This window comes from Choloepus didactylus, chromosome 7 (genome assembly GCF_015220235.1).
Source record: "Choloepus didactylus isolate mChoDid1 chromosome 7, mChoDid1.pri, whole genome shotgun sequence".
NCBI lineage: Eukaryota > Metazoa > Chordata > Mammalia > Pilosa > Megalonychidae > Choloepus > Choloepus didactylus.
This window is the reverse complement of record NC_051313.1, coordinates 78,105,309-78,131,319: the sequence shown is the minus strand read 5'-3', so window position 1 is coordinate 78,131,319 and position 26,011 is coordinate 78,105,309. Positions and strand designations below refer to the sequence as shown.

At 37.4% G+C, this 26,011-nt stretch overlaps 1 protein-coding gene across 6 annotated transcripts in view; it reads right to left on the bottom strand.

Annotated features, from left to right (window-relative positions):
* FILIP1 (filamin A interacting protein 1) overlaps window positions 1-26,011 on the bottom strand; it is a 370,688-nt gene that overhangs the window by 19,472 nt on the left and 325,205 nt on the right. For all 6 annotated transcript variants that reach the window (XM_037843873.1, XM_037843876.1, XM_037843877.1 and 3 more), the window contains one exon: window positions 2,256-5,061. In XM_037843873.1, the coding sequence (XP_037699801.1) occupies window positions 2,256-5,061 (2,806 nt within the window). The remainder of the gene's footprint in view (window positions 1-2,255; window positions 5,062-26,011) is intronic.

Here is a 26,011-nt window from a genome sequence, read left to right as displayed (position 1 = left end):
TTTCCAGTGTCCCCCAGGCATCTCATATATAACATGCCCCAAACATTTACTTTTCTCCCATAAACTATTTGTCCCCCATGTTTTCCATCCTGCCCACTCAGTCAGAGCCACCCTCTATATTCAATTTGTCATGAAATCTTTTCAATTCAATCTTTAATATATCTTCTGTCATTTCCACTACCACAGTGCAAGCCTACTTCATCTCCAGCCTAGAGAACTGCAACAGCTTCCCTGTCCTCAGTCTTTGTCCCCTCCAATTTATCCTTTAAAATGTATTCTAGGCATATCTTTCTAAAACATAAAAAATATAATGTCCCCCATATGCCCTTTCAGTGGCTGTCTTTGTCAACTCTGAGATTCAATGTCAATTCCATAGTAAGACATCTGCTGCTGTCCTTCAATACCTGACTCCAGTTTGCCTCTCCATTTACTGCTTATGTGTTTTCTCCCTCTGCCCGACTGTTGCAGTACAACCGGACTGCTCACCATTCCCCAGACGTGTCAGGCTCTTCCACATTGCCATGCCTTTGCATACACTGTTCCCTCTACACGAGCCTTCCCTTTCCCTTCTTGAAAATGTTCCCTATCTGTGAAAACCTCCTCTGTGAAGCCTTCTGTGGTGGTTCCTTTTTATAAACATCTCTACCATAGGACCACTACAGAGGTTCCAATTGAGAACTTCTAAAACAAAAGACATGTCTTTTAGAAGTCTTTGCATTCCAAAGCCTAGCCCAGTGCCTAGTTTGTAGCTGATGCTCAATATTGAATGAAAAAATGCACAAATGAACAAGCCTCACTGTTCAAATCTAAAAGGATACATAAACCTTTTGCTATCCTTGAATTTTATGGAATCCGATATACCTGAAATAAAGGGGTCATTGTCCAGGCCATAGAAATTTTAGACAGTTGATTTGATATCCTATTTGTGTATAAGGCTTAATCAATAGTCGAAAAAAGGTTACTAAGAGGGTAAGACTATCTTGATCTGATAACTTAAAATGGAAATAAGATGTTACAACAGTAAGTCTGCCCCCAGAGGTGCTTAGAAACATTTTCTGCTGTGATTCCAAAAGCCTAGAGGTGACTTAGTAGTCTTTTGTTTATGTCCATGAGAGAATGGCTAAATCTTCTTTGATAAATCTTCTCAGTTACAACCATTTACACCCCCACTGTCTTTATATAAAATGCAGCAGGAAGAATCAGGACCCTGCACAACCACGTAACGTTCTGTGTGGCCTAAAAAGCAGTAATTGCATCATTTAAGAAGGGTAAGCAATTCTGAATGCTATTTGGCCCCTGTAGCACCAATAATTAAAAGCTTTCCCAGTAAAGCCATTAATAATTCATACACTGAAGTCTATCTTGATTTTATATTGGTGCACAGAGAGTTATTGAGGTTTGGAAAAATAAACCACATTTCTATACTTAAGAGTTTCTAGAGAGTTTACAGTAGATGTGATAGAATTTGTGCAGGGTCTAGGAAACATAAGAATTTATGATTTAAATAAACGTCAAAAATTATATTTTTTGTATCATTATATTTATCAGTTTGTCTCCATTCTATGAAGATAAACACTAAAAATATTTTGAAAACTAGAATTTATTTTTAAGCCCTGGTTTTTATATTTTGGACATGATTTTTATAATCATTTAGTTAGCCTTAGCCTTCCAGCTAGTTATTAAATAAATATTGATCAAGCAACTACTCTGTGCAAGATCCTATTAATAAAATACAGTTTTTAGACATATAAGCTCACTTTTTACTTTTAAAAAGTTATTGATAGTAAAATCTTTTAATCTTATTTTTGGAATAAAGTACAACTATGTCTATACATAATCACATATTGACTGTTTTAGGTTATAGAAATATGACTTAGGAACAGTTTTAATCCTTCTTCCATATGTACTATTTTCCCCAGTCTGCATTTTAAAAAGTGCTATTGATAAAAATCAAATTTCAAACTTGCTACTATATTCTGTTGTTTCAAAGAGGCCATCTTTGCAAGTACTTTAGGGTCTCCATAATTAACTTAAAAAAAAAAAGAAATTTCCCCTCAAAATTACCCCAATTTATCAAAATATTAGGTCACTTTTTATTCTCATTTCTCACAACAGTGTAGGCAGTCATCTAGGAAGCAGTGGGCTCATCTGGAGTGAGAGGCGTGAGGTTTTATTACATAGTGGATTCTGGGTTCGTCTCACTACTCACTTCTCCCTCTCTCCCCAGTCTGCCCTTTGAGACCTCTTTTACTCACCACTGACGGGGTTCCTCGAGAAGATGAAGTTGTAACTGGTGTTATGGTGATAGTGCTTGTCACTTTGCTTGCACCAGATCGTGAGGAGAGATGGTTCCTGGGAGAGCGAAGGACAGTGCCAGTGGAAACCTCCTTCTCAGCTGTCATGCTGACTGGCCGGACAGTAATAACCGGACTCACTCCTTCAGCTGAAGTCCCGGGGGATCTTTTAAACTGAGAACCTAAGTGAATATGAATTTTATTGTCTTCTGTGGTTATAATATTGGTATTGGCGTTGTATTTCCGTACTGGAGTTTGAACAGTCTGTTTCTCTGGGGTGACTTTGAGGACAGTCCTTCCCATGGGCATATCCTGGGATTCGGGAGAGACTGCGATCTCAGCTGGGGCTGCTGATGTAGACACTGTCATTATCTGAATGGGGGATGTGGGCCTGTCGGCAAACGTGCCTCTTCCACTTTCTGGAGTTTTCTCTCTGGAAAATGTAGTAATTGTGACTGGGGACATGGCTCTTTCTGTGCCAAGAGTCGTATCTCCGCTTTTTGGTTTTTGAGACATAACATTTGGCGATGGAATAATGGTTATCCTTGGTTTTTGATTCCCTAACGTAGGAATGACAGTGGTGCTAGAAAAAAATTCTTCAGATGTCGGGCTTGTTATCTCCAAAGTGGCAGTACTGTTCTCATGGTCTGGAGTCACTCGAATGTGGAGGGGCTGGCCCTGTTTTGGTGAAAGGACTAGCTCCCCTGGGTGCCCTGCACTGGCATTTGTTCTAGAACCTTTCTCCTGAGTGACTGGGGGCCCATTTTCCCTTTTTCTCATCCATGGAATCCAAGACTTTCTCATGGTGAGCTCATTTGCTGCCGGAGGATACCTGTCTAGAACAGAGGATCGCTCCATAGGTTTTTTCAATCCCACGTGTCGAAGATTACTCATGATATGATTTTCTTCTTGAAAGGATTTCCGTATAAACACAGCTGGTGTTTCTTCCTCTGCTGCTTCGCTGCTGACAGCATCAGTCTGTACGCCCGTCGACGTTACCGGAACATCCACCATTCTTCTTCCATTCACACTGGGTCTCAGAGCTCGGCTATAGCGCTTAGAAAGCTCCAACTCTTTGGTCAAATTGAGGACCTCTTGTCCCATGTGTTTGTTCTTATTTTCTTCTTCCATAAATCTTTGTTGAAGGACCGAATAATCCACCTGGAGCTGAGAAAGCTGATCTTCTTTGTTCATTAATTCGTGAATCTTCTCTTTAAGAGCTTGGACTTCGGCTTTTAAGTCTCGACTTTTAGCTTCTTCTAACCGGAATCTGTGTCTCAGCTCAGCTTCCTGGCTCACAGACTCCCCTTTCTCTATTGCTTTATTCTTGGCAATTTGGTGCTTTATCTCCTCTAGTTGCTGAGAGAGGAAGTTAGCCTTATCCTGTTCAGTTCTAAATTTCTGCTCTAGCTGATCATACTCATCCTCTGTCTTCATCAAATCCCCTTCAACCACCTCCAGTTGTTGGAGACGTTTCTTCAGTCTCTCAATTTCAAGTGTTAGTTCTTTAATCTTATTATCTTCTGGGCAGGTGAGCTCAGGTCCTTTTCTAGACCTTCCCCTTGTTATTTCTCTTTCCACTTCCTCTATTCCATCCAGTCTCTTCTTTAATAAGTCAACATTGCAGCTTAATTCAGAGGATTTTTCTTCTTCACTTTTCAGTTTACCTACTAACTCATCTCTCTCTTTTGTCAAATTGTATACCTTTTCCTCCATTTCAGATTTCAGTTTTAAAAGCTTCTTACTTTCTTCAATTAGTTTTTCAGTTACATCCATAACCTTTCCTTGTTCCACCTTAAAATTCTTATTGAGTCCATCCACTTTTCTTTCTTCTTGCTTTATTTTTTCCATCATATTTTTCCTTTCATCAACCAGCATCACAGTAAAAGACTTCAACTTTGTAAGATCATCTTTTAGGCTTAATTCAGCCTTTTCCAATCTATTTTCAGAACACTCAAGTTCTTTAACTCGACTCTTGACCACCTCTAATTCATTTAACAGGTCTTTGGTTAAGTTCTTTTCTTTCTCCAGATTTAAGTGTAGCTGTGTGCATTCAGACTTACTCTTGCTAAATGCTTCTTCCAGTTTCTCCAGTTCAGACATTCTCTTCTGTAATTTCTCAACTTCGAGTTTGAGCTCCTTACTGTGGTGTTCTTCTTCTTGCAACTTCTTCCTCAACTCCCTACACTGGGATTCAGTTTTGGTGATCTCCTCGTCTTTACCTTCCATTTCAAGTACTCGCTTTCGGAGATTTTCGACTTCTGCCATGAGGCTGGAATTTCCACATTCCCCTTTGGCAATTTTGTCTCTTAATTCCTGAAGTTCTTCCTCTGCCTTTTGAAGATTTTTGTTGGTTTCTTCTAGCTCCTCAATTCTTTGACTTAATCCAACCAGCTTGAGTCTAAGTTGCCTGTTGTGAGATTCTTGATTAGCCAATTTAGCATTCATTTCTTCATGCTCTTGAGAGAACCTTGAAGCCTTGTGTTCAAAGTCCACTTCTAACTTGAGCAATTTTTGCCTGTCTTCTTTGGATTTGGAAGTAATGGCTTTGAGCTTTTCTTCTTCTTCCCTCAGTTTCTGAGTAAGATCCTGTACTTTCTGGCTTTGCAGACCAAGTTGCTCAATATGCATTTGTCTTTCATCCACCAGCATGAGTGCAAAGGACTTAAGTTTGACAAGCTCATCTCTTAGTTTATTGAGCCGCTTAGCATTTTCTTTTTCTTTGTGGGCTTGGTAAGCCTTTTCTTGTTCAAGGAGCTTTTTCAACCTAGAAAACAAGATATAATTATATATTAAGTCATTAATCAGCAAATAGTTTTAAGTCTTAGATATTAAATAAAAGTCAAAATGCTACTACAATAAATTCTTTAACAATTTTTGTAATATCAAGGTTTAACAAATAACCATTAACAATATTAATATAAAATTGGGATATTGGTTACCTTTACATAGGAGTAGTGACTGGAAGGGGTCATGAGAAGGGCTTCAAGGGGCTAGTTTCTGTTTCTTTATTAAGATGCTGGTTAGTCAGGATTGTTCAACTTGTGAAAATTCAGTTAAGTACTTATGATATGAATATTTTTCTATATATTTTATACTTCAATAAAATTACCTATAAGGAAAACTTAGGCTGTGCAATAAAAATGCCTGTTTATACAGTGCATTCTATGTCTAGGCACTGGTATTCATTTTATCCTAATGGCACCCTTATGAAACATGTACTGCTACTACCATCTCCATGAGGAAAATAAGATTCAGAGAGATTATGTAGCTCATCACAAGTCTCAGTTGGGATGGTCTGCCTACAGCCTCCCTCACCAATTGACCTGCATTAAGCTTTGCATTCAAACTTTTATAGGCAGGACATTGGGTAAAAGATGGTTGGGATGAATTGTGAAGATTTTGCAAAAGGTAACTGGCATGGGCTTTGTGATTGATCACTCACTCGAAAGAAGGGTGAGAGAGAAAGGAAAAAAATTACTTCAAGACTTTGGGTCTGGATTGCAAATGATGGTATCGTTAATAGAAGTAGGAAAAAAGAGTGGGAAAAGGTTTGGTAAAAAAAATTGGAGCAACAGCTAGATAGTCAAGTTGAAACATATACCAGGCATTATGAAATGTAGTGCTTTGGAGATAAATGCTATGAATTTTATAGCCCATATTTATCTTAATTTCACTACTCTCATGCCTCGCAGCTGCCATTACCCCATTCCAAGCCCCAGGCATCTTTTGCTGGTAATATTGTAACTGCCACCTGACTGGTTTTACAATCTCATTTTTGCCACTTATTAGCTCTGTGATCTTGGACAAGTTACTTAATCTGTCTGTATATCCCAGTTTCCTCACATATAAATTTGGCATCCAAATAGTATTCAACTCATAGGGTTTGTGTGAGGCACATGTCAGTTAATATATAGAAAGCACTTACAACAGTGCTTGGCATATAATAAGTGTAGTTTTTCATAAGTGCTAGCTATCTTTATATCATTATCATCATCAATATCATCATCATCATATGCTCTCACACAAATATGGATATGATCATGTCACTCCCCTGCTTTCAATGGCTTCCTGTCACTCTAAGAATAGAGATATGAAATCCATAACATAGTCCAGGATGATTTGATTCCTGACCACCTCAGTAGCTTCCTCTCAAGACAGTCTCTTACCTGTTATCTAAGCACTTAATATTCCTTGCATATATTGTACCCTCTGCTTAGTATTTCCTCCCTGTTTCTCCCTTCACTGTGACACACACCACTGAACACACATGGATGACTTCTCATCCTTCAAGTGTCACTTAAATGTTATTTCCTCCAGGAAGCCTTTCCTGACTGAACATATTAAGTTAGATCTTCTTATAGACTCCCATAAAATACCCTGCAGTCTTTCTGTATGACACTTAACAACTTAGAATTTTTTAATGTCTGCCTATTCCTGTAAATGCAAGTTCCATGAGGACAGGAGCTGTGTGTGTCTTGTTCTCCCCCATGACTTAGCCAGTGCCTAATACATAGATGGTGCTCAAGAAATAAAGACCAATTGATAAACAAGGGAAAGAATGAATAAATAAGTTTGAACTAGAAATACAGGTTTGGAAGTCATCTATATAGACATGTGATAACTAATCCCATGTAACACTGAGCTGAGTATGTTTTTGTTGAATGTCTAAATACAGTTATGTCAATTATTTGATATGCGTGGCTATTAGACAAGGAGTATCTCTGAATATGGTGAGCACTGGCCTCTCTTGAAGAATGTGGTCATTCTAGCTGTCAGTCTCCTAGACAACAGGTGTCTCTCTCAAGTGGGAAAACCTGAAACAAGAGAGGAAACCTTCTCTATGTGGACTGAGCAAGGTATCTCTGAGTAGCTGTCTTTCTTTAGTACTGGAGGAAGACAACCTCTAAACAACCTCCAAAATGGGTATGGGAGTATTAGAACCCCAAAGACTATTTTTTAGAACCCTAAACAATATTTTGTAGACCAGGCTGAATTAAGGTTTTTTGTCTCTCTCATAGGTTGGTGTTTTTTTGTTTGTTTGTTTTGTTTTGTTCTTTAAGAAAAAAGAAGTTCCTCCCCTCTGCTATAGAGAAACAAGGGAAGGGATTTTGATCCACAGCTATAACATTAGAGCAGCACACCCATGGGGGCTAGTGGGAGGAATAGTGCTAATTAAAGTGAGGAGATTTCCAGGATAAAGGGAAAGCACAGGGAACCTTGGGGCCATTTTCTCAGGCATCCCTCCCTATATAGAAACTCATGCATGCTAAAAGCTTGGTGATTCTTTGATTTTTATTTCAGTAAGAGGTGATACTCCCTTGGATCATAGGAATATGATCTCCAAGGGAGAAAATATATCAAGAGAAAAAAAGAAGAGGTTGGAGAAAAACTTTGAGAAATGCCCCCAAAATAAAAGGTTAAAAGCATGAAGAGAAACCATCAAAGCCTGTCCAGAGTTAAAGGAGATGAGAGACGATCATGGAGTAACACAGTAGCCAAGGTAGGGGATTTCAGATGGCAGAGACAATATTTGCCTCACTTTTTCTCCACAGTCAATTTCACATTCTACTTTTAGTTAATTTTTTTTCTTCCCCATATACAGAAATCCTCATTTACACAAAACATGCATTAACACATAACTTCACAAATGAATATGGCAAATTATGCCTCTTTCAAACAATTTCCTAGTACTTATTTCCTTTTGTGCTTCAATTAATTTGCTCTACACTATTGGGCACCATTGCCCATGCAGTTATGTTGTTTGAAGAGCAGAATAAGAGAGTTTTAGTATTGCTTGTGCCAACTGGTCTTACAACCACCTTCTCTAACTCACCTGTCTGCCCACCTTGCCATTCTTCAATTGTGCCCAGGAACCCTGATTCTAAACATACCAGCATAAAAAGGAAATAAAACAGAAGACCAAACTAAAAATATGAATTAGTACCATGATTCTCATCAGCAGTTACAGACAGACCCCTAAGTATCCTGAAACCAAATTTACCCTTGGCAAAGTCTTCCTTTTCTGCAAGCATTTCATCTTATTTAGAGGACAAAGGAAGATAGGTAAATAATCCAGATTTTTCAAAATTCTTTCGCTTTTCTTTATTATTCTTAAATGTATTCCTCATTTCTCCTTTCATACTAAATAAAACTATATTTTTACTTGTAAATTTGTCATTTACAAATATGTTCACAAACTTAATTATTTTTAATTAGAAGATTAAAAAATACAGGTCCAAATATTCTACATTATGATTGTTGGTGGTATATACATTTGTCAAGATTCATCAAATTGTATACTTCAAACTGGTGGTTTTTATTGCCTGTTAATTACACCTCAAAAAATATATAGTGGGAAAAATAATATAAAAAGTCCTGGAATATGTTCCAAAATGTCAGATTAAGGGAGAAAGGTTATAGAATATTATAGAAGAATGACTTAAAATATGATAGAAAACATAAACTAGGTTATTAATCTTGAGGCAGAAAGAAGTGAAAGCAGAGATGGGGAAGATAAAGAGAAGAGGTCTGACATTTCAGTTGAGGTTGGGGGTACTGACAAGATAACTTGTTCTGGGGAAATTATATTTCAGTCCTAGAAAACCCCTAGGTTTAATATCATTTCAAGAGGTTCCTAAAAGCCCATCCCAAACTCCAATTTTTGCTTTATATCTAATTTTTTAAAAACTAAGGGATAGAAAGAAAGGCCTTGGAGAATAAAACATCTGATTGATTGAATGCCTATTACATCCTAGGTAGTGTGTTAAGTGCTTTATTATTTCCATTTAATTTTAGTAACAACTCTTTGAGCATGGCATTGCTATTCCATTTTATGAAGGAACTTATTTGACTTAATCAAGAGAATAGGACTAATAAGGGGCAGGTTGGGATTGTGAGCCATATCTATTTGACCACTGTGCCAGTTTGGATGTGTTATGTCCCCTAAAATGCCATGTTCTTTCATGCAGTCTTGTGGGGGCAGACTTATTAGTGTTGATTAGGCTGGAACCTACTGATTGAGTGTTTCCATGGAGATGAGACTCAATCAACTGTGGGCGAGACCTTTGACTGGATAATTTCCATGGAGGTGTTACCCCACCCATTCAGGGTGGGTCTTAATTAAATCACTGGAGCCATATAAAAGAGCTGACAAGCAGAAGGAGCTCAGAGCTGCAGCCAATAGAGACACTTGAAAGAATGCTCTGGAGCTAAGAGTGGAGCTGGAACGTAACCTGGGCTTAGCAGATGCCACCCATGAGGCCTTCCCAGCTAACACAGATTTTCCGGATGCCATTGGCCTTCCTTCAGTGAGGGTATACTTGTATTGATGCCTTCTTTTGGACATTTTCGTGGCCTTAAGACTATAACTTGTAACCAAATAAACCCCCTTTACAAAAGCCAATCCATTTCTGGTATTTTGCATTACAACCGCATTAGCAAACCGGAACAACCACAAACACTGTGCTTTTAACAATAGTGCTACTCCTCAAACAGAAAGTGTTTGAACAGTTCAAAGTGGCAAGACTTTGTGTTTCTTTAGACTAACCTCATCTTGTTTGATTTGGCTTATCCTTTCAGAACTGTCAAGGTCCCCTTGGACTCTGTTTTGTCACCCAATATATCAGCTTTTTCTTAGTATTGTGTCATTGGCAAAATGACCCCAATTATTAATAATAAAAAAAAAGACAGGCCAATGTGTAGAGCACTTCAAAACACTCTCAAGACCTCTCTTCTGTTCATACCAAACTGTTCAGTAGCATGGACATTGCCATTCAATTAATGCCCACTGTGCTGTTCATTCTTTATCTCTCCTGAGCTCCTACTCTTTCCCTGCAATCTTATCTCAACTGTATCTTCCCCATGTCAGTCAAAGACAACCACATCCTTCTAGGCCCATAATCCAGGGTCATCCTTGACTCCTCTCTGTCTTACATCCTCCCATTCAATTCCTCAGCAAATCTTGTCAACCCTACCTTCAAAATATATCCTGAATCCAGTTAACTTCTTATCACCTCCATTGCTTCCACCCTGGCCCAAGCCAGCATCATCTCTTATCTAAATTATTGCAATAGCCTCCTAATTTGTCTCCCGGCTTCCACTCTTGTCCACCCTCAGTCTGTTCACTGTCCAGAAACCACAGTGATCCTATAAAAAAGGGTAAATCAGATCATGTCACTCTTCTGCCCAAAGCCCTTCAATAGCCTCCCATTTCACTCTGAGGGAAACCAAATTCTCACAATAGTCTAAAAAGTCCTGCAAGATTACCTCCCTCCCCTCACCCTCTGACTTCAACACTTAAAACTCCTCCTCTCACTCTTTCCACTCTAACCACACTGACTTTGCCACTGTACCTAAAACACACCAGGCATGGTACAACTTCAGGGCCTTTGCACTTGCTGTTTCCTTTTCCTGGAACACTCATCCCTCAGTTATTCCAAGGGACCAGTTCTTTACTTCCGTCACATCTTTGCACAAACATCACCTTCTCAGGGATGGCTTTCTTATCCCACAATATTTTAACTTGTGACTGTCATGGTAGAACTTCCTATTTCCTTTTCTGCTTTGGTTTTCTCCATAGTACTTATTACCATTGAACACACTGTACATTTTAACTTATTCATTGTTTTATGCACTTAGTTAATGTTAGTTATTGTTATTATCCATAGCACCAAGGAGAGCACCTATTCTTGTTTACTCACTTAACAATCATTTACTGAATATTTACTTACTATGTACTTGGCACTCTGTTAGGCATATGAAGAAAAGCATAGTGTTTGCCCCTGAGGTATTTACTCTCTAAAACTGGGGACAGACAATTAAACCAACAATTATAATCAGGATAAAGATATGCACAGGAAGCTGTTGGAATGCAGAGGACGGACAATTTAGCCACTCTATGGGAAGGGAATCAGGAAGTCTTCTAGGAGGAGGTGACTCTTAACCTGAGTCACGAAGACTAAACAGGAGTAAGGTAACTGGAGGAGCAAAGGAAAGGGTCCTCTAGACCAGGAGTCAGCAAACTATGGCCTGTGGGCCAAATCTGGATCCAGGCCTGTATTTTACAGCCCATGAGCTGAGAATGGTCCTTATATTTAAAAAATAACAAACAAGAGTATGCAGCAGAGACCATATGTGGCCCACAAAAACTTAAAATAGGAGTCTAGTGGAAAGTGAAAGCACGTAAGTGGGAAACAGAAGACATCTTCCAGGCACTGTGGATAGTTCAAATGAAACGAAGGGTGCTTGTGGGGTAGTGGGAGGAAATACATCTAAAAAGGAAGGCCAAGCCAAATAAAGCACCCCATGGGCTAAGAGGATGATTCTGAACTTTGGATTCAGAATGTGAGGAAATTCAACAGCTCTGTGGAGAATGCTTTGGAGAAGCATGACTAGGAAACTCAGATAGGAAGCTGCAAAGGCTGAAGGAGAGGAACATAATGGAGTCTAAACTAATACCTTGCCACTGAGAAGAAGAGGAGGATTGTGCACATGGTGATTTTTAGGAAGCAGGTGATGGATTGGGTGTAAATGGAGAGGGAGAAATCTAGACTGACTCTCCAGCTTCCAGTCAGAGTTATGAGTTTGATGTCAGTGTTTTTCCCAAATAGGGGAATGTAGGAGGAGAAACAAATTTGGAGGGGAAGATGATGGTGTTCCAAAAAGGCACATTGCTTTTGAGGTTTCTGAGAACCTACAAGGGAAATGCTTATTGGTAGGCCTGGAGCTGGGAGATGAATCGAGGCCAGAGGTACAGATTGGGTGTCTCCAGTGACTGGTGCAATATGAAGCCTTAAGAGGAGATTAGATAAGGAATGTGTAGGCATAAGAGAGAAGAAGGAGTAAGGGCAGAAAAAGGATGCTGATATTTAAGAGATGATAAAAGATAGAGGAACTTAATAAAAGAGCCTGAGCAGACATAGATAGCCAGAGAAAGAGGAGGAAAACCAGAAGACAGTGGATTCTCAGAAGCCAACAGAGCAGTGAGTTTAAGAGACAGGGAGTAGTCAACAGTACCAAATGTTCTGGAGAGTCAAGTAAGAGGAAAAACAGGAAAATGTCCATTGTTTTAATTAAAAACAACAACAACAACAAACTTTTCCTTAGATTTGTCAATATGGAAATCATCAGTAACCTTCATATGAACAGGTTTAGTTGAGTTAGGGAATAAAATACAGATTAAAGCTTAGGTGCAGAAAAACCAAGAAGGAAAAATGGAGAAAAATAGTCGAGACTAGTAGTTTGAGATCTTGATTGTGCAAGGAAGAAGAAACAGGAAAGTCAACACAGGAAACAGGTAGGACAGGATATTTTAACTTTTTTAAAATATTTAATTTTTTTTAAAAAAAACAGTGAGATATTAGCATGTTCACACTTAACTTTAAAGCTCATTCTCTTTATGGAAATAGATCAGTTAATAAAGAAGAAATGATAGAATGCCACCATTAATAAATAAAGAAGATTTATAGAACCACTTTGCAACCCCAATGCAGTAATGATTGTATACAAGGCTCATCAGTCTCTCAAAAAGAGAGACAACCAAATGTTGTATACTTATGTACATACCTCCACTCATGAAATATTCTCACCAAAAAAAAAAAATTGAACCTTAATCAGACCAAGCACCTATAACTAATTACTAGTTTATAGGAAATACAAGGGTGAGAATGGCATTGTGGTAAAACCCAAAATGTTGGAAACTACACAGGATAAAAAATCTAGTTTCTACATAAATAAATTGCAAGAAGGAAAAAGAATGGGGGAAAAGAACCTATAGATTAAAATAAAGTTTAGAAGGTGTATCAATCATTTGTAATCTATGGACCTTACTTGGATCCTGATTCAAACTATTTTAAAAAATGAGAAAACTGGAAAAATGGACACTGACTGGTATTTAATGAATTTGATGAATAATAATTAAGGAATTATTATTAAATATTAGATGTGATAATGGTATTGGGGTAATATTTTTTACAGAGTCCTTATCCTTTAGAAATACATACTTAAATATTTATGAATAAAATATATTATCTGGGATTTTCATCAAAATAATCCTGGGAAGTTACGATAGATGGGACCAAACTGGCCACAAGTGGATTAACTGCTGAAGCTAAGTGATGTATGTATGAGAGTTGATGACATTAATCTCTTTATTTTTGTAAATGCTTGAAATTTTCCATAATAAAGTTGTTTTTTAATCCCTTTTGTTATCTTTAGCTACCCCCACCTCCACCCTCCTGTCAGTCTCTTTGGTTTCTGGTCTTATTTTCACTTACCTTCCTGCGCCATATGACGCTCACCTTTGTCTGTGATTGTGGGTGATTCTTTCAGTCCTTTCCATGTTTTTAAAATTAAGCTTGTTATAGACTTTTACTTTTTCTCCCTCATTGGGATCAATTTAATGTTTAGTCAAACTTAGGGTAATAAAACCTTCCCTCTCTTCTGTTGTAGACATATTTTTTAATTTATCTTTTCTTTAGATTCTAAGGACAAACTTTTTGGGGGGTTGGGGTGGGGAGGAGAAGTGGGAGACTTTTAATGTTTTACTAGTACTTATCTGTTCTTGAGATAAGCACCTGCCGTGGAAGTTATCAGTCTGTGTTTCTAAAGACTCAGGGGCATGCCTGACTATATCCATTCCCACTTTTCAACCTTGGAAAGCTAACGGTATAAGATTTTCCAGACCGTTTTCCCTAAGTTTCTTGATACTCCCACTTAACCATTTCTCCAAATTCATCAGCATTAGCCCAGAGCAGTAGTTCTCTCTCTGCTTCCTTTACATGTTGTCACTTGCCACCATCTTAATCCATTGGACTCCAGTGTCACTTTAAAAGTCATCCTAGGGTCATTTCCATTTGCACCTCAGCCAGCCCATGCTAACTTCCATTCTCAGCACCTTTATTTTTGTTTTTCTTTAACTCTCCCTATCTATGTACCTCTCTGTCTCTCAAGAGAAAAGGCAGGTTAAAACTAGCAAGGGCACGCTGGTAATAAAGATGAATGAATCTCAAAAGAATCAAACTTGCATGCAGTTTGAAGTCTAATCACAAATGCATTTTTTCCCAACTAGAGCATAGTACAGAACTAAGTAGCTTGGTAACATGATGGGACATGATTTTACCAAATGACCCAGAAAGAAGTTTTACTTTTTAATAAATCACTTCAGTTCCTCAAGACAGTAACTATTATAATAATCACTATCCAGAATTAATCTAATAATCCCCAATATACTGAGCAGGGCTGGGATTAGGGTGAGGTGGGTGAGGATGGGTCATGCAAATATAGAAAGTCAGTCATAGCCTCACCTCTTTTGAAATTTTGATATTTTGTTCATCATAGATTTTTTGCCTTAATTTTGATTATATATTTTTATTACTGAGGGTTTTCTGGCATCCCCTTAAATTTTGCATCCAAGGTGAGGATGCTTTACTTAGTCCCAGCCATGATTGCTGAGTGCTAGTTATTCATTTTTTCTACATAAAGACATGGAGGATCCTTCTTAACAGGACACACACTTTTGAACATTGTTTTTGTTTTCTGTTTCTTAGTAATCGGGTTGAGTTCACAAAGGCCCTTGTATACTTTTTCCTTTCCTCTCTCGTGAAGTCCAGTGCTATTTTAGAGCAGCTAATCTCAAGCTTTTTGACTCTGGCCCAGGTCAGTAGAAGAGAAGGCCAATCTCACCCATTCCTACCCTGAAAAAAACCTTAGTGATAACACTGAAAAAAAACTAGTAAACTTGTGAAACTTTTATGAACTGCTTTTTCTTCATAAGAGAAAAATCTAATGTTATACATATGATTTTATATTATAAAACTATATCCTATAAATTAAAAAATATTCTAGTAAATTTATTACTTTTGATAATGTAATTCAAGTAACTCAAATACACACACACATACAAAATCCCAGGCAGTTTATCACAAACGAAGTATTTCTCTTCATCAGATTTTGAGGGGATTACGAATAATTCTGCTTTAATATAGGCATGGTGATGACCTGCCCTGATGTGTACTTTTTGAAAATGATAAACCATGGATGTACATTAGGAACCCTCTGTGGATTAGCCAACAACTATAACAAGCTAAATTATGAAATTTAACCAATTCATCTTAAAAAATGCATGAATGGCAATAACTGAAAGCCATGAAAAACTCATTGCTGATAAAAAATTATTCTTCAAGATTATGGGATTTCCTATTTCACTAGTAGGTGAGCGCATACACACATAATGAGGTTTGCAACACTAGTGGAAGCCAGATTCCATTGTAAAATATTGACTTAGTTTTCAGGAAAATCTAGTAATATGTCAATTTAAATTTGTAAATGTTATATTTTAAAATAAATTGCTTAATATTACTAGTAAATAGCCCTTAGTAATAAATAAAAATTAAAGTCTAATAATTGTCGTTTACTCAAGAAGACTGTAGAAATGACTGTCATTTTCTGATCCTTTGCTGCGTCTCAGGGGGCCCTATTTGAGAGGTAGCTCTTTGATCACACACCCTAGTACAAAGCTTCCTGACTCATATAGAAATATAACCATGACTCATTAATTCACACAATAATTCAACAATGATCAGTTGTCAGACAATGCATTAGGAATGTATTGTCCTGGGAATGCAAAAATATAAAAGAAACATGGTGTCTAGTAAACTCACAATTGCAAATAGCTTGTAAAAAATGTCACTTATGCTTTAAAGAAAGGCCACCCAAGGGTGGGGATGGGGAAGGAGGAAGTGGCTGCTCAGAGCTTTTGCAATTGTCATTCCAATACTCTTCCCCTGCAATCAGGGCTGCAGCCCATAAGGCACCTTTTAGATGAAAGTCCACATGCTGGGGTACCTGGCTTGAGTGAGAGCTGAATTTCAGCCCCCATTCATTCTTCAGTCTAGCACTAGCACTCTTGCAGGCTACACCCTACATGACTATACACTAGTCCTGTGGACTCTTCCTTCTCATCGGTCAGGTTTCTGTTCCCATGTCCCCTCCTCTCAGAGAGGGGTTCTCTGACCACCTGGCTAAAAACAGTTTCCCCAGTCCCTTCCCTCACATCACCCTATTTATTTCCTTTATTGCCCTTTCATTATCTGAAATCATCTGGTTCATTTATTTGTTTACTTAGATGTTCTCTGTCTTGCCACCTTTACACTAAAACCTAAGCTCCATGAGGGCAGGGCCTGTGGAATATTCCACCCCTAGCACAGTGAACATATTTGTTCAATGAATGAACAAAGGTTATCCAGATGAAGAATGGAGTAGTATCCCCTCCTGAGCCTTGGACATTTGCTTCATCCCTTCTATGGACCACAGTCCCTGTTGGGTGGCCCTCTCCTCTAGATAATGTTACTCCTAAGGGTTCTGGTAACCACTCCCTCATGTAAGAGCTCCTCATGTCACCAGTGCTAGGGAACTGCACCATCCCTTATCAGCTTCCCTATACTCTTCCCATGCATTTGTAACTTCCTAAAATTAACCCATTTGAATAAGCCATCTGTTTTAGTTTTTTTTTTTTTTTTTTTTTTTTTTTTTTTTTTTTTTTTTTTACTGGAGCCTAGAGTGACATATTATTGAACAGATGGTACAAATTATAGGTTAATTTGGGGCTTCAGGATCACTTTCCTTCTCTACACCCAACTCACAACTCTACATGTGTCATGGTTTCTCTAAGGCAGATTTACAGCTTGGGATAGTAGTGCTATTCCGGAGAGTAGAGGAGACACAGGAATGGTTGAGGGTGGGTCAAGGAACAGCTGAGGAAAAGCAAAGGTTGAGAGACAGCTTTATATGCACGCACACACATGGCTATGGGTCTGGGGCAGGAACTAAGACAAAAGTGAAGTTGAGGAAAGAACAGGGGGCAGCAAAGTGGTGTTCCGCTTTCCCTCAGACCAGGACCTAAGGCCAGGCAGCAGGAAAGGGTCTTGCATTGGGTCCCACCATAGAAGTCCTGAAGCTAAGCTATTTATCTTTCTCATTTTACACAGTAGGCTCTTGAGAAGTAGAAAATTTCTGTTTGAATAACAAGAAAGACCACAAATACTGCAAGCTCAATGGGCAAATTCAGGAAACGAAAATGAGTAACTCCGAATGGAGGACCAAATGTAAAATCATATGTGGTAATTTGTATATAAATCTAGTCTCTTTGTTACTCAATGATGTCAATAATTTTCATCAGCAAAAAGTGTATTTTTGGGTGCTCATCACTTCAAAGCTAATTCTCAGTTTAATAGTTGAGTATATGCTCTGGAGTCAGACTGCCTGGGTTTGAATCCAGTTCTGCCACCTAAGTAACTTGGGTAACTTTCTTGATTCATCTCTGCTTCAGTCTCTTCCTCTATAAAAGCAAGATAATACTAGTACCTAATTCACAGCATCTTTGTCAGATTTACTTGAATTATTATAAGTGCTCACTAAATATTAGATATTATTAGTAATAATGTTAAATTGGACCTTACTGTCAATTTGTGTCTTTTCCCTCTGATGGGAATGAACTCTTCAAAGACCATGGGGAGGAAGGAGACAGGGCTGGGTGGGTGCTTCTGTGCCATGGAAAAGATATTTCATTCTTGAAACTTGAAGATGTAATTGTTTATCTCGTGGGCATGGAAAGTGGTTTCAATCCATAACAATCTACCTTTTATTGTGGTTACATATTTCCTAAATTGTTTAAACTACTTTTCAAACACCTCTAATATTAATCAAATGAAATATTTTAAAAACAATAGAAAGCAGCTGTAATTCTTTCCTTTTTATGTTGTTTAAAAAGAATCAGCCAGGTGAATATTTACTTAATGATTTTCATTAGGAAAAAGAAAAGTCATAATCACAGACGATCGTCACCTAAACTTGCTGTCCTGGACTCTCCTTCTTTGCTTCCCTTCCCCTTCACTCCTTAGCCCAAAAAGGCCTTTCCTAAGAACATGTCACACAGCTCCATCATGCAGTTATGGGATGCTCCATTTGGGTAACATTTGTGCATTATCACAGGACTCTCCCTCCCCTCAGAAAATAAACTAAATGCAGGGATTCCCATAATCCAGAGAGTGGGGAGAAAATGTTGATGGGGCAAGTGGGATTCTAGGTCCCTGAAATCACAATGTGAGGGTATCCTCCCACATGCTTAAATAAAGGGGCCTGTCCACTGTGGGGTGCACTTGTGATCAGACTGGCCATGAGCAGAGGAGCTGGGAGCATGAATCAGATTTCCTGAGATTATTCAAACAAGTTGAAGACAATCCATAAAGGTACAAATATGCCTCATTTTATTCTGTATATGCATTTAGAGAGTGCTGGGCAAAAGTGATGATTTTAAGCTTTATGGTTTTAAGCTTATACATTTTGGAAGCTCATAGTATAGAAACATATGCTATTTTAAAGCTTTTCATTAAAATACTATTAATCTAATTTGTCTTAGGTGGTAAATCTATTTTCATAAATAAGATTTGTTTAAAATAATGTAGATATGATATATGTAGCAAACTAATTTAAGTGTATAAATACATTTATAGTAGTGCATGACCATGCATTTATTTACTTAGAGAAACAATCCTCTCCCTCTTTAAAATTGTGAATAGAATTTTATTCACATTGTATCTAAAAGTCTTTTAAAATCTTTTAAATATAAGCTTATGTGAAATTTTACTAAATATTTTTTAAATTATGTTTTTAAAAAATACTTATCTATTAATTATTTTATCCAGTTTTGGAACAACTTTAAAGCTGACACAAAAAATCAGAAGTCAAAATAATGAATGAAACTTCAAAACCCCAGAGTATTAATTTTGAATTGATCCTCATTATTGTTAATCTAGAGAAAAAGAAATGTCTCAATGCCTTTTGGCTGTGGAAAGGATCTTTAACTTTACAAGTAAACAGAAGTTCATTTAGTCACATGGAATTAAGAAAGCAGGCAGATCACTGTAGTGAACCCAAGATTTTCATCACAGTGACTCAAACTTTTCATCACTTTAAACACAGAGACAAAACATTATTACCAGTCAATGTAACACAAAATTAAATCTACCCAAATGAAAACCATATCATCTGCTCTTATGTTCAAATTCCTATGAAATGGGTCAAGCAAATCTGAAATCATGCTATAAAAATTTGGTTTTGGCCAATAGAAGTTTTTTTGTGAAAGGCTCACAGTACCCTCTTGCCCTACTGGGCACTAAATACAAGCTTTTCATTTTTATACACTCTATTGAACTCAGACAATGTTTTTGTGGCATTTGGAAAAATTACTAAAGTTGAACTTTTTATACAATTATTTAACATTGTCCAAACTTTAATCCCATTACCACTTTGAAATCAAACCTCCTATTTGCTTTATTATTCTTGTTATCACTGCCACAGTGTTTCAGAACAAACAGGGCTTTCTCAGCATCACTAGGCATTCTAATGCATTGCCAACTTCTACAAGCCTTCTACACAAATGCAAAGAGAGATTTGCATAAAATTCACATAACCAAAAAAAAAAAAAAAAGAAAAACTTTGAAAATATTTTATCTCAAATTAGTTTTCTGCTCATCAGGAAATCATGAGTTAGATTAGTTACAGGTCATAGAAAGGATGTCTATTAAAAGACTTCAGAACATGATAGTAGGACTGATGATGAGATAAAAGATTTTTCAGTTCTGATACAAGTTCCTCAAAGTTTCTGTAGGATGAGATTACTTTTCTCCTCCACAGAAAAACAGGAGCACTCTTCATACCACAACAAGGTGCATCTTGGCCAGTTGCAATCAGGGATTCTGAGGTTTCAAGGAAAGTCACGAAAAGCTGGTCATTTCCAAGGGATGTCACCCTCCACGACACTCAGTTAAACCTGTAGCTGCAAGCTGAAAGGTTGTGCAGTTCCTTCAGCCCTTGTCAGATCTGTCAGGGCTCCACAAATGTGCAAAGCCAGTTTCCAAGAAGCCTTTTGCAATAAGCACTTAGAAATGAGTTTACTGCCAAGTAAGCCTATTCACAAATGAAATGCGCATGGACTAGAGTAACTAACATTGCTTAAATCAAAACAGATCTTGACTTCCTTACCTTATGATTAGGAAGCATAGTAGTTTTTGTTTTTGTTTTTGTTTTTGATATGGGGGTACTGAAGTTTGTTCAACAGCAGCAGGCCCTGCTTAGCCCCTTTACTCCACAGGAAATTAACCGTCACATTCCAGCCCTGTCATCAGTACAATGAAAGGTGAATGTTGTGCAAAACAGCTTGGGACCACTAACTGATGATGTCATTCCTCCCTTATATGGCTCATTATTGTGCAGATTTACTTTGGTCTGTGAAAAGGGGTAGAGCTGCCCGAGACTAGAAAGGAAAGCAGCTCTTAAGCACAGCAAATCAACAGGAATTATGCTCAACACTGAGGAAAAGACATGGGGGTGGGGTGGGGTAAAGTTTGGGAGGAGGCAATAAGATAAAGAAAAGATATGCATAAAATGTCAAATGGGCCTCACTTCTGATTTTTCAAACTAGCTAAACTCTATACAATGCTGGAATTTAAATAGGGATCTTAGGAGAGCCTCATTTATGATTCAGTCAGCAGAAGAGGATTCACATTTCATCCAAAGTGCTGGTTAATTTACGGATATCTAAATAAAAACACTACAGTGTGGGCTACAGAATGCCAAGTATCCCTTAATTTAGGGGTCATTTTGTCTTTAACAATTTTTTTTTTTTAACCTTAATTTACTCCTTTCCCTAAAAGTGTTTTTAAATGGCAAAAATGTGCTACTTATACAAAGTTGGTGAAATTTATACAAAGTTGGTGTTGAGCCAAATTTTAAGGTATGTCTATATCATCATTCACACAAATGTTACCAAAGCCTTCCATCCCTTTCAAATTAGTTTCCTCTTTTTTCTTTTATTTCTTTTTTTATTCTTTATTTTTGTACTTATTCCTTTCTTTTTTTTCTTTTTTCCTTTCTTCCTTCCTTCCGATAATTCATTTAAAAAGCCGTTAGATAACAAAAAGTTCCAGAATAATTTTTCTAACCTAAATGCATAGAATACATACATTACTAATGTTAAGAAATTTCATTTTAATTCCAGTATAAAAACATAATACCAGATAAATTAGTCAAATTAACTTGAAGTTTAATAGAATTAAATATTTGCAGAGCATTTCACAGTTCTCAGATAACTTTATATCATGTAAATATGAACCATTATGTTTGGCACAAACATGATAATAAAAACAAATTAGATAACATTGCCTTCCTACATGTTTCAAGTTTGCAATGTTGAATAAATGTGTTTTTATTACTGAATTATTTTGGTAAAAGTTACATGAAGTAGCATTCACAGATAAGATAAAATTACAAATACTGAACAGAGTTGTTTTGCTTGTTTCAGCTATTTTAATATAGATGGGGGAAACAAATTCAAGAAGAAAAGAAGACATGTCCACTACCACCTGGTGCACTTGAGGCTGCCCTACTGTAGAGGAAAGGAGAAGTACTGGAAATCCATAAAGCTGATTGCAGTTTGGTTGTGCAATTGGTACCAATCAAAAGTGGAGGTTCTCTACTCAAAGTGCTCAGATGACCAATTCCTGAGACACCAGGGGTTCAAAGAGAGAAAGAGTTTATTGCTAAGTGTGAAGCAGGAGATCAGATGGCCTATTGCCCCAAAAATCTGTCTCCCCGAACTGTGGTAGCTCTGATAATTTTGTAGTATCAAAAAATGGGCAGGCTTTAGGATAATGAGTATAATGGCTCAAGGTGATGATGTTAAAGATAATTTAATTATTGAGCATGTGCAGATTCAGTACATGCTTAGTCACAGAATACACATAAGAAAATGGCAGCCTTAATATGATGATGGGCATGATTTTTAGTGTCATAATGAGGTATGGGTCACTTATAGGTTAAAGTTTAAGCTACTGCGCATGTCAGGCAGAACAATTTTGGATAGATCTAGCTTTGTCTAGTAAGATAGTTTAGGAATTGGAGGGGTTAGTTCTGAGCTGACTCAAATTCCTTCATTAATAAACATTAGGGTCTTTGTGATCATAAGACTCTAAAATTGTAAAACAGGATAAGGGGGGTTACAAGTGGGGCCAGTCACAAGATAAAGGTTATGTAGTTATACAGTCATTATCAAAGATCAAGGCAGCTGGGTTACAGGTCAGTAATTTCAGGTATTTCCTTTCAGCTATTTTACAATATACTAGAAAGCAAGAAAAGCATCTATATAATGATTCAGTAATCACAATCATTTGTTAATTATTAACTCAGTTAAGTAACAACTTGATAGATGACTATGGTGAATTTCAAAACTACTCTGGCTACAGTTTTTTAGAAGTATAATAGGGATAACATTTTTTTTTTTGAGACAGTTCACTTTATTTTTAATTTATTTATGTTTTTAACTCACGTTTTGAAATACTTTCAAATTTATAGGACAGTTAAAAATAATACAAACCTCAGAGAGAGAACTCCAACATAGCCCTCCACTCCTGATACTCAGATTCACCAATTTGAACATTTTGCCACATTACTCATATCAGTCTATTTCTGAGTCTGCCTTTCTATCTATTTATCAATTATTTTCTGAACACTTGAGTGTTGGTTGTATACCTCATGCTCCTTGAACACTTTAATACTGTCACGTACATTTCCTAAGAAAAGGATATTCACTTATACAACCACCTTAAGGGCAGTTATCAGGTTCAAGGAATTTAATATTGATATAAAGCTTATAATCTATATTATAATTTTTTCATATGTCCAAATAATGTCCCTTTGAGCCTTTTCTCTTCCTTTGCTAGGTCCACCCAGGGTTATGTATTGCATTTAATTGCCACTGTTCTTTCTTATTTTCTTTTAAATTGTGGGGACATATATACAACATACATTTTCCATCTCAGTCACTCCCAAGCACAACAGTCAATGAAATTAATCACATTCACAATTTTGTGGTACCCTTACTACCTTCCATAAAACTTTCCCATCTCCCCAGACAGAAACCCTACACCTGGTAGGCATTAACTTCCCATTCTCCCTACCCCTGTTCTTGGCAGTCTGTGCTCTACTTTCTGTCTCTATGAGCTTGTATATTCTCCAGTATTTTCTCTGTAGTTACCAAGGGGCTTAAATGTAACATCCTAAATCTATAACAATCTCATTTGCTTTGATACCAACTTAACTTCAGTAGCATACACAAACCATGATCTTACACCCTTCCATACACCCAGCTTTCTGTAATTCTTGTCATAAATTTTACACTTATACATGATTAGTCCAAAACTGTTGACTTATTACATTTTATACATTTGCCTTTTAGATCCTGTAGGAAGTAAAAAAAGGAGTTACAAATCAAAAATAGAACTAGTGTTAATATGTTTACCACATCATTATCTTTACTGGAGATCTTTATTTCTTAATGTATCTTTAGTCAATTTCCAGTGTCCTGTCATTTCAACCTGCAGAACTCTCTTTAGCGTTTCTTATAGGGTAGATCTAGTGGTGACAAACTCCCTCAGCTTTTGTTTATCTGGGAATGTTTTAATCCCTCCTTCATTTTTTGAAAGGCAGTTTTGCTGGATACAGAATTCTTTGTTGGCAATTTTTTGTTTTCAGCACTTTAATAATGGCTTCCCATTGAATTCTTGCCCCCATGTATTCTGGTGAGAAATTGGCACTTACTTTTATTGAGGCAACCTTGTATGTGACACATTGCTTCTCTCCTGCAGCTTTCAGAATTCTCTGTTTATCTTTGGCATTTGGTACAGTGGGGTCTATTTGTGTTCTGTTTGAAGTTTGTTGAGCATCTTGGATAAATATATTCGTGTCTTTCATTAAATTTAGAAAGTTTTAAGCCATTATTTCTTTGAATATTCTCTCTGTTCTTCTCCCTCTTTCTTTTCCTTCTGGAACTACCACAATACATATATTGGTATGCTTGATAGTGTCACACAGGTTTCTAAGTTCTATTCACTTTTCTTCATTCTTTACTTTCTCTGCTTCTCAGATTGGATGATTTCAGTTGTCTTATCTTCAACTTCTCTGATTCTTTCTTCTGCCAGTGCCAATCTGCTACTGAACCCCTTTAGGGAATTTTTAAATTCTCTTACTGTGCTTTTCAGCTCAGTTTGTTTCCTTCTCATAATTTCTGTCTCTCTATTGATATTCTCTTTGTGTTCATCTATCATTTTCCTAATTTCCTTTAGTTCCTTGTCCATGTTTTTCTTTAGTTCTTTGAACATATTTAGGACCATTTTAAAAAATTCTTTGTCTGGAATGTCCCAGTTCTGGTCCTCCTCATTGTTGATTTCTAATGGTTTAATATTCTCTTTTGCCTGAGGCCATCACTTCCTGTTTCTTCATATGTTCTGTGATCTTTTATTGAAATCTAGACATTTTGCTATTGTTACATGCTATTGCTAGGATTTAGACTCTGAGGCATCTGTTCCTAAAGCTTGTATCCAGCTACTGTTATGACAGAATTTTCTTGAATGCCAGGAGCTAGCAAAAGAAAGAAGGAGAAGGAGAAAAGAAACACCTTTCCCAGTCTTTGCAGATTGACCTATGTAAGTACTCTCTTTCAGGACTTATCCATACAATGAGTTTGAAGTATAGTTAGAGGCCTAAGTGTGGGGGCCTCCCTGATCCTTTCTATGCATGCCTCTTGTCATGGGCATCTTATCTGGGATATGCACCTGCGGTCCTGGGAATTCCCCCTTACCCAGTTCCAAATGTCCCCTTTTCCCTAGGGAACAGTTTCCTCATGGTCCAGGCACTGCACTGTGTGTACTACAGCTAGCAATCCCTTGACCCAGCAACAGGACTTGACTGTTCTCCCACAGCATTCTGTAGGGCAGCTCGATGAGCTACTTTCTACATGCCAGGCAAGTTCTGATTCAGCAAGTCCCTTAGGCCAGCACAAGACAGATTGGGTCAGGCATTCATACATGCTCCCAGTGTGTGTACAAGGGTAGCTCTGCTCCTTCCACAACTGGGACCAGGAAGCCACTCAAGCTGACTCCACACAGGGATTGTGAAGGGTTGGGGGAGGGGCCAGGCATTGCACCATGTGACCTTACCACTTTTAAGTAGCCTTTTTCTTGATTCAGCTCTCACTGTATTACTGCAGTCCTTTAACTGTTATGGAGCATTGAGAAAGATGTTTCTGCCAGCTTTTGCTGGTTGTTTTCAAAGCTTCTGGTGGGGGCAGACTCCTTAAGTGTCTTATACCACCATCTTGATTGGGGGTGGTCAGGAATATGGATTTTAATTTGCAGGGTCATTATAAGAATTACATAAGATAATGTCAATCAAGGCTACAGAGTCTGATTCATAGTGGGCTCACAATAAATAATCAACAATATGTTTCATTTTGATGATGGTAGGCACTTTGCAAAACTACCAAAGCATGGTCTACTTTTGACATGGACAATATGAACCCATGTTAGGAAAAGAGAATGAAGAGATCCGGATTGGTGATTTAGTCAAGTGGCATCTTGCATTCAGTCTGCTTCTGGTGGTCCAAGCAGAGTTAATAGTCCCAGAGAGGCACTTATTATGTTCAAAACCGTATCAAATCAATATTTAGAGACAAATGATAATAGCAAAAGGAAATGTTTCATCACTTTTGAAAAAATATTTAAAACAAATACCATGAATGCCAATCTCAGAAATGGGGTTTTTCCTCCTGGTTTATTACTACTAAACAGCTATTTTGAAATTAATTTAAAGCCCTACTATAATTT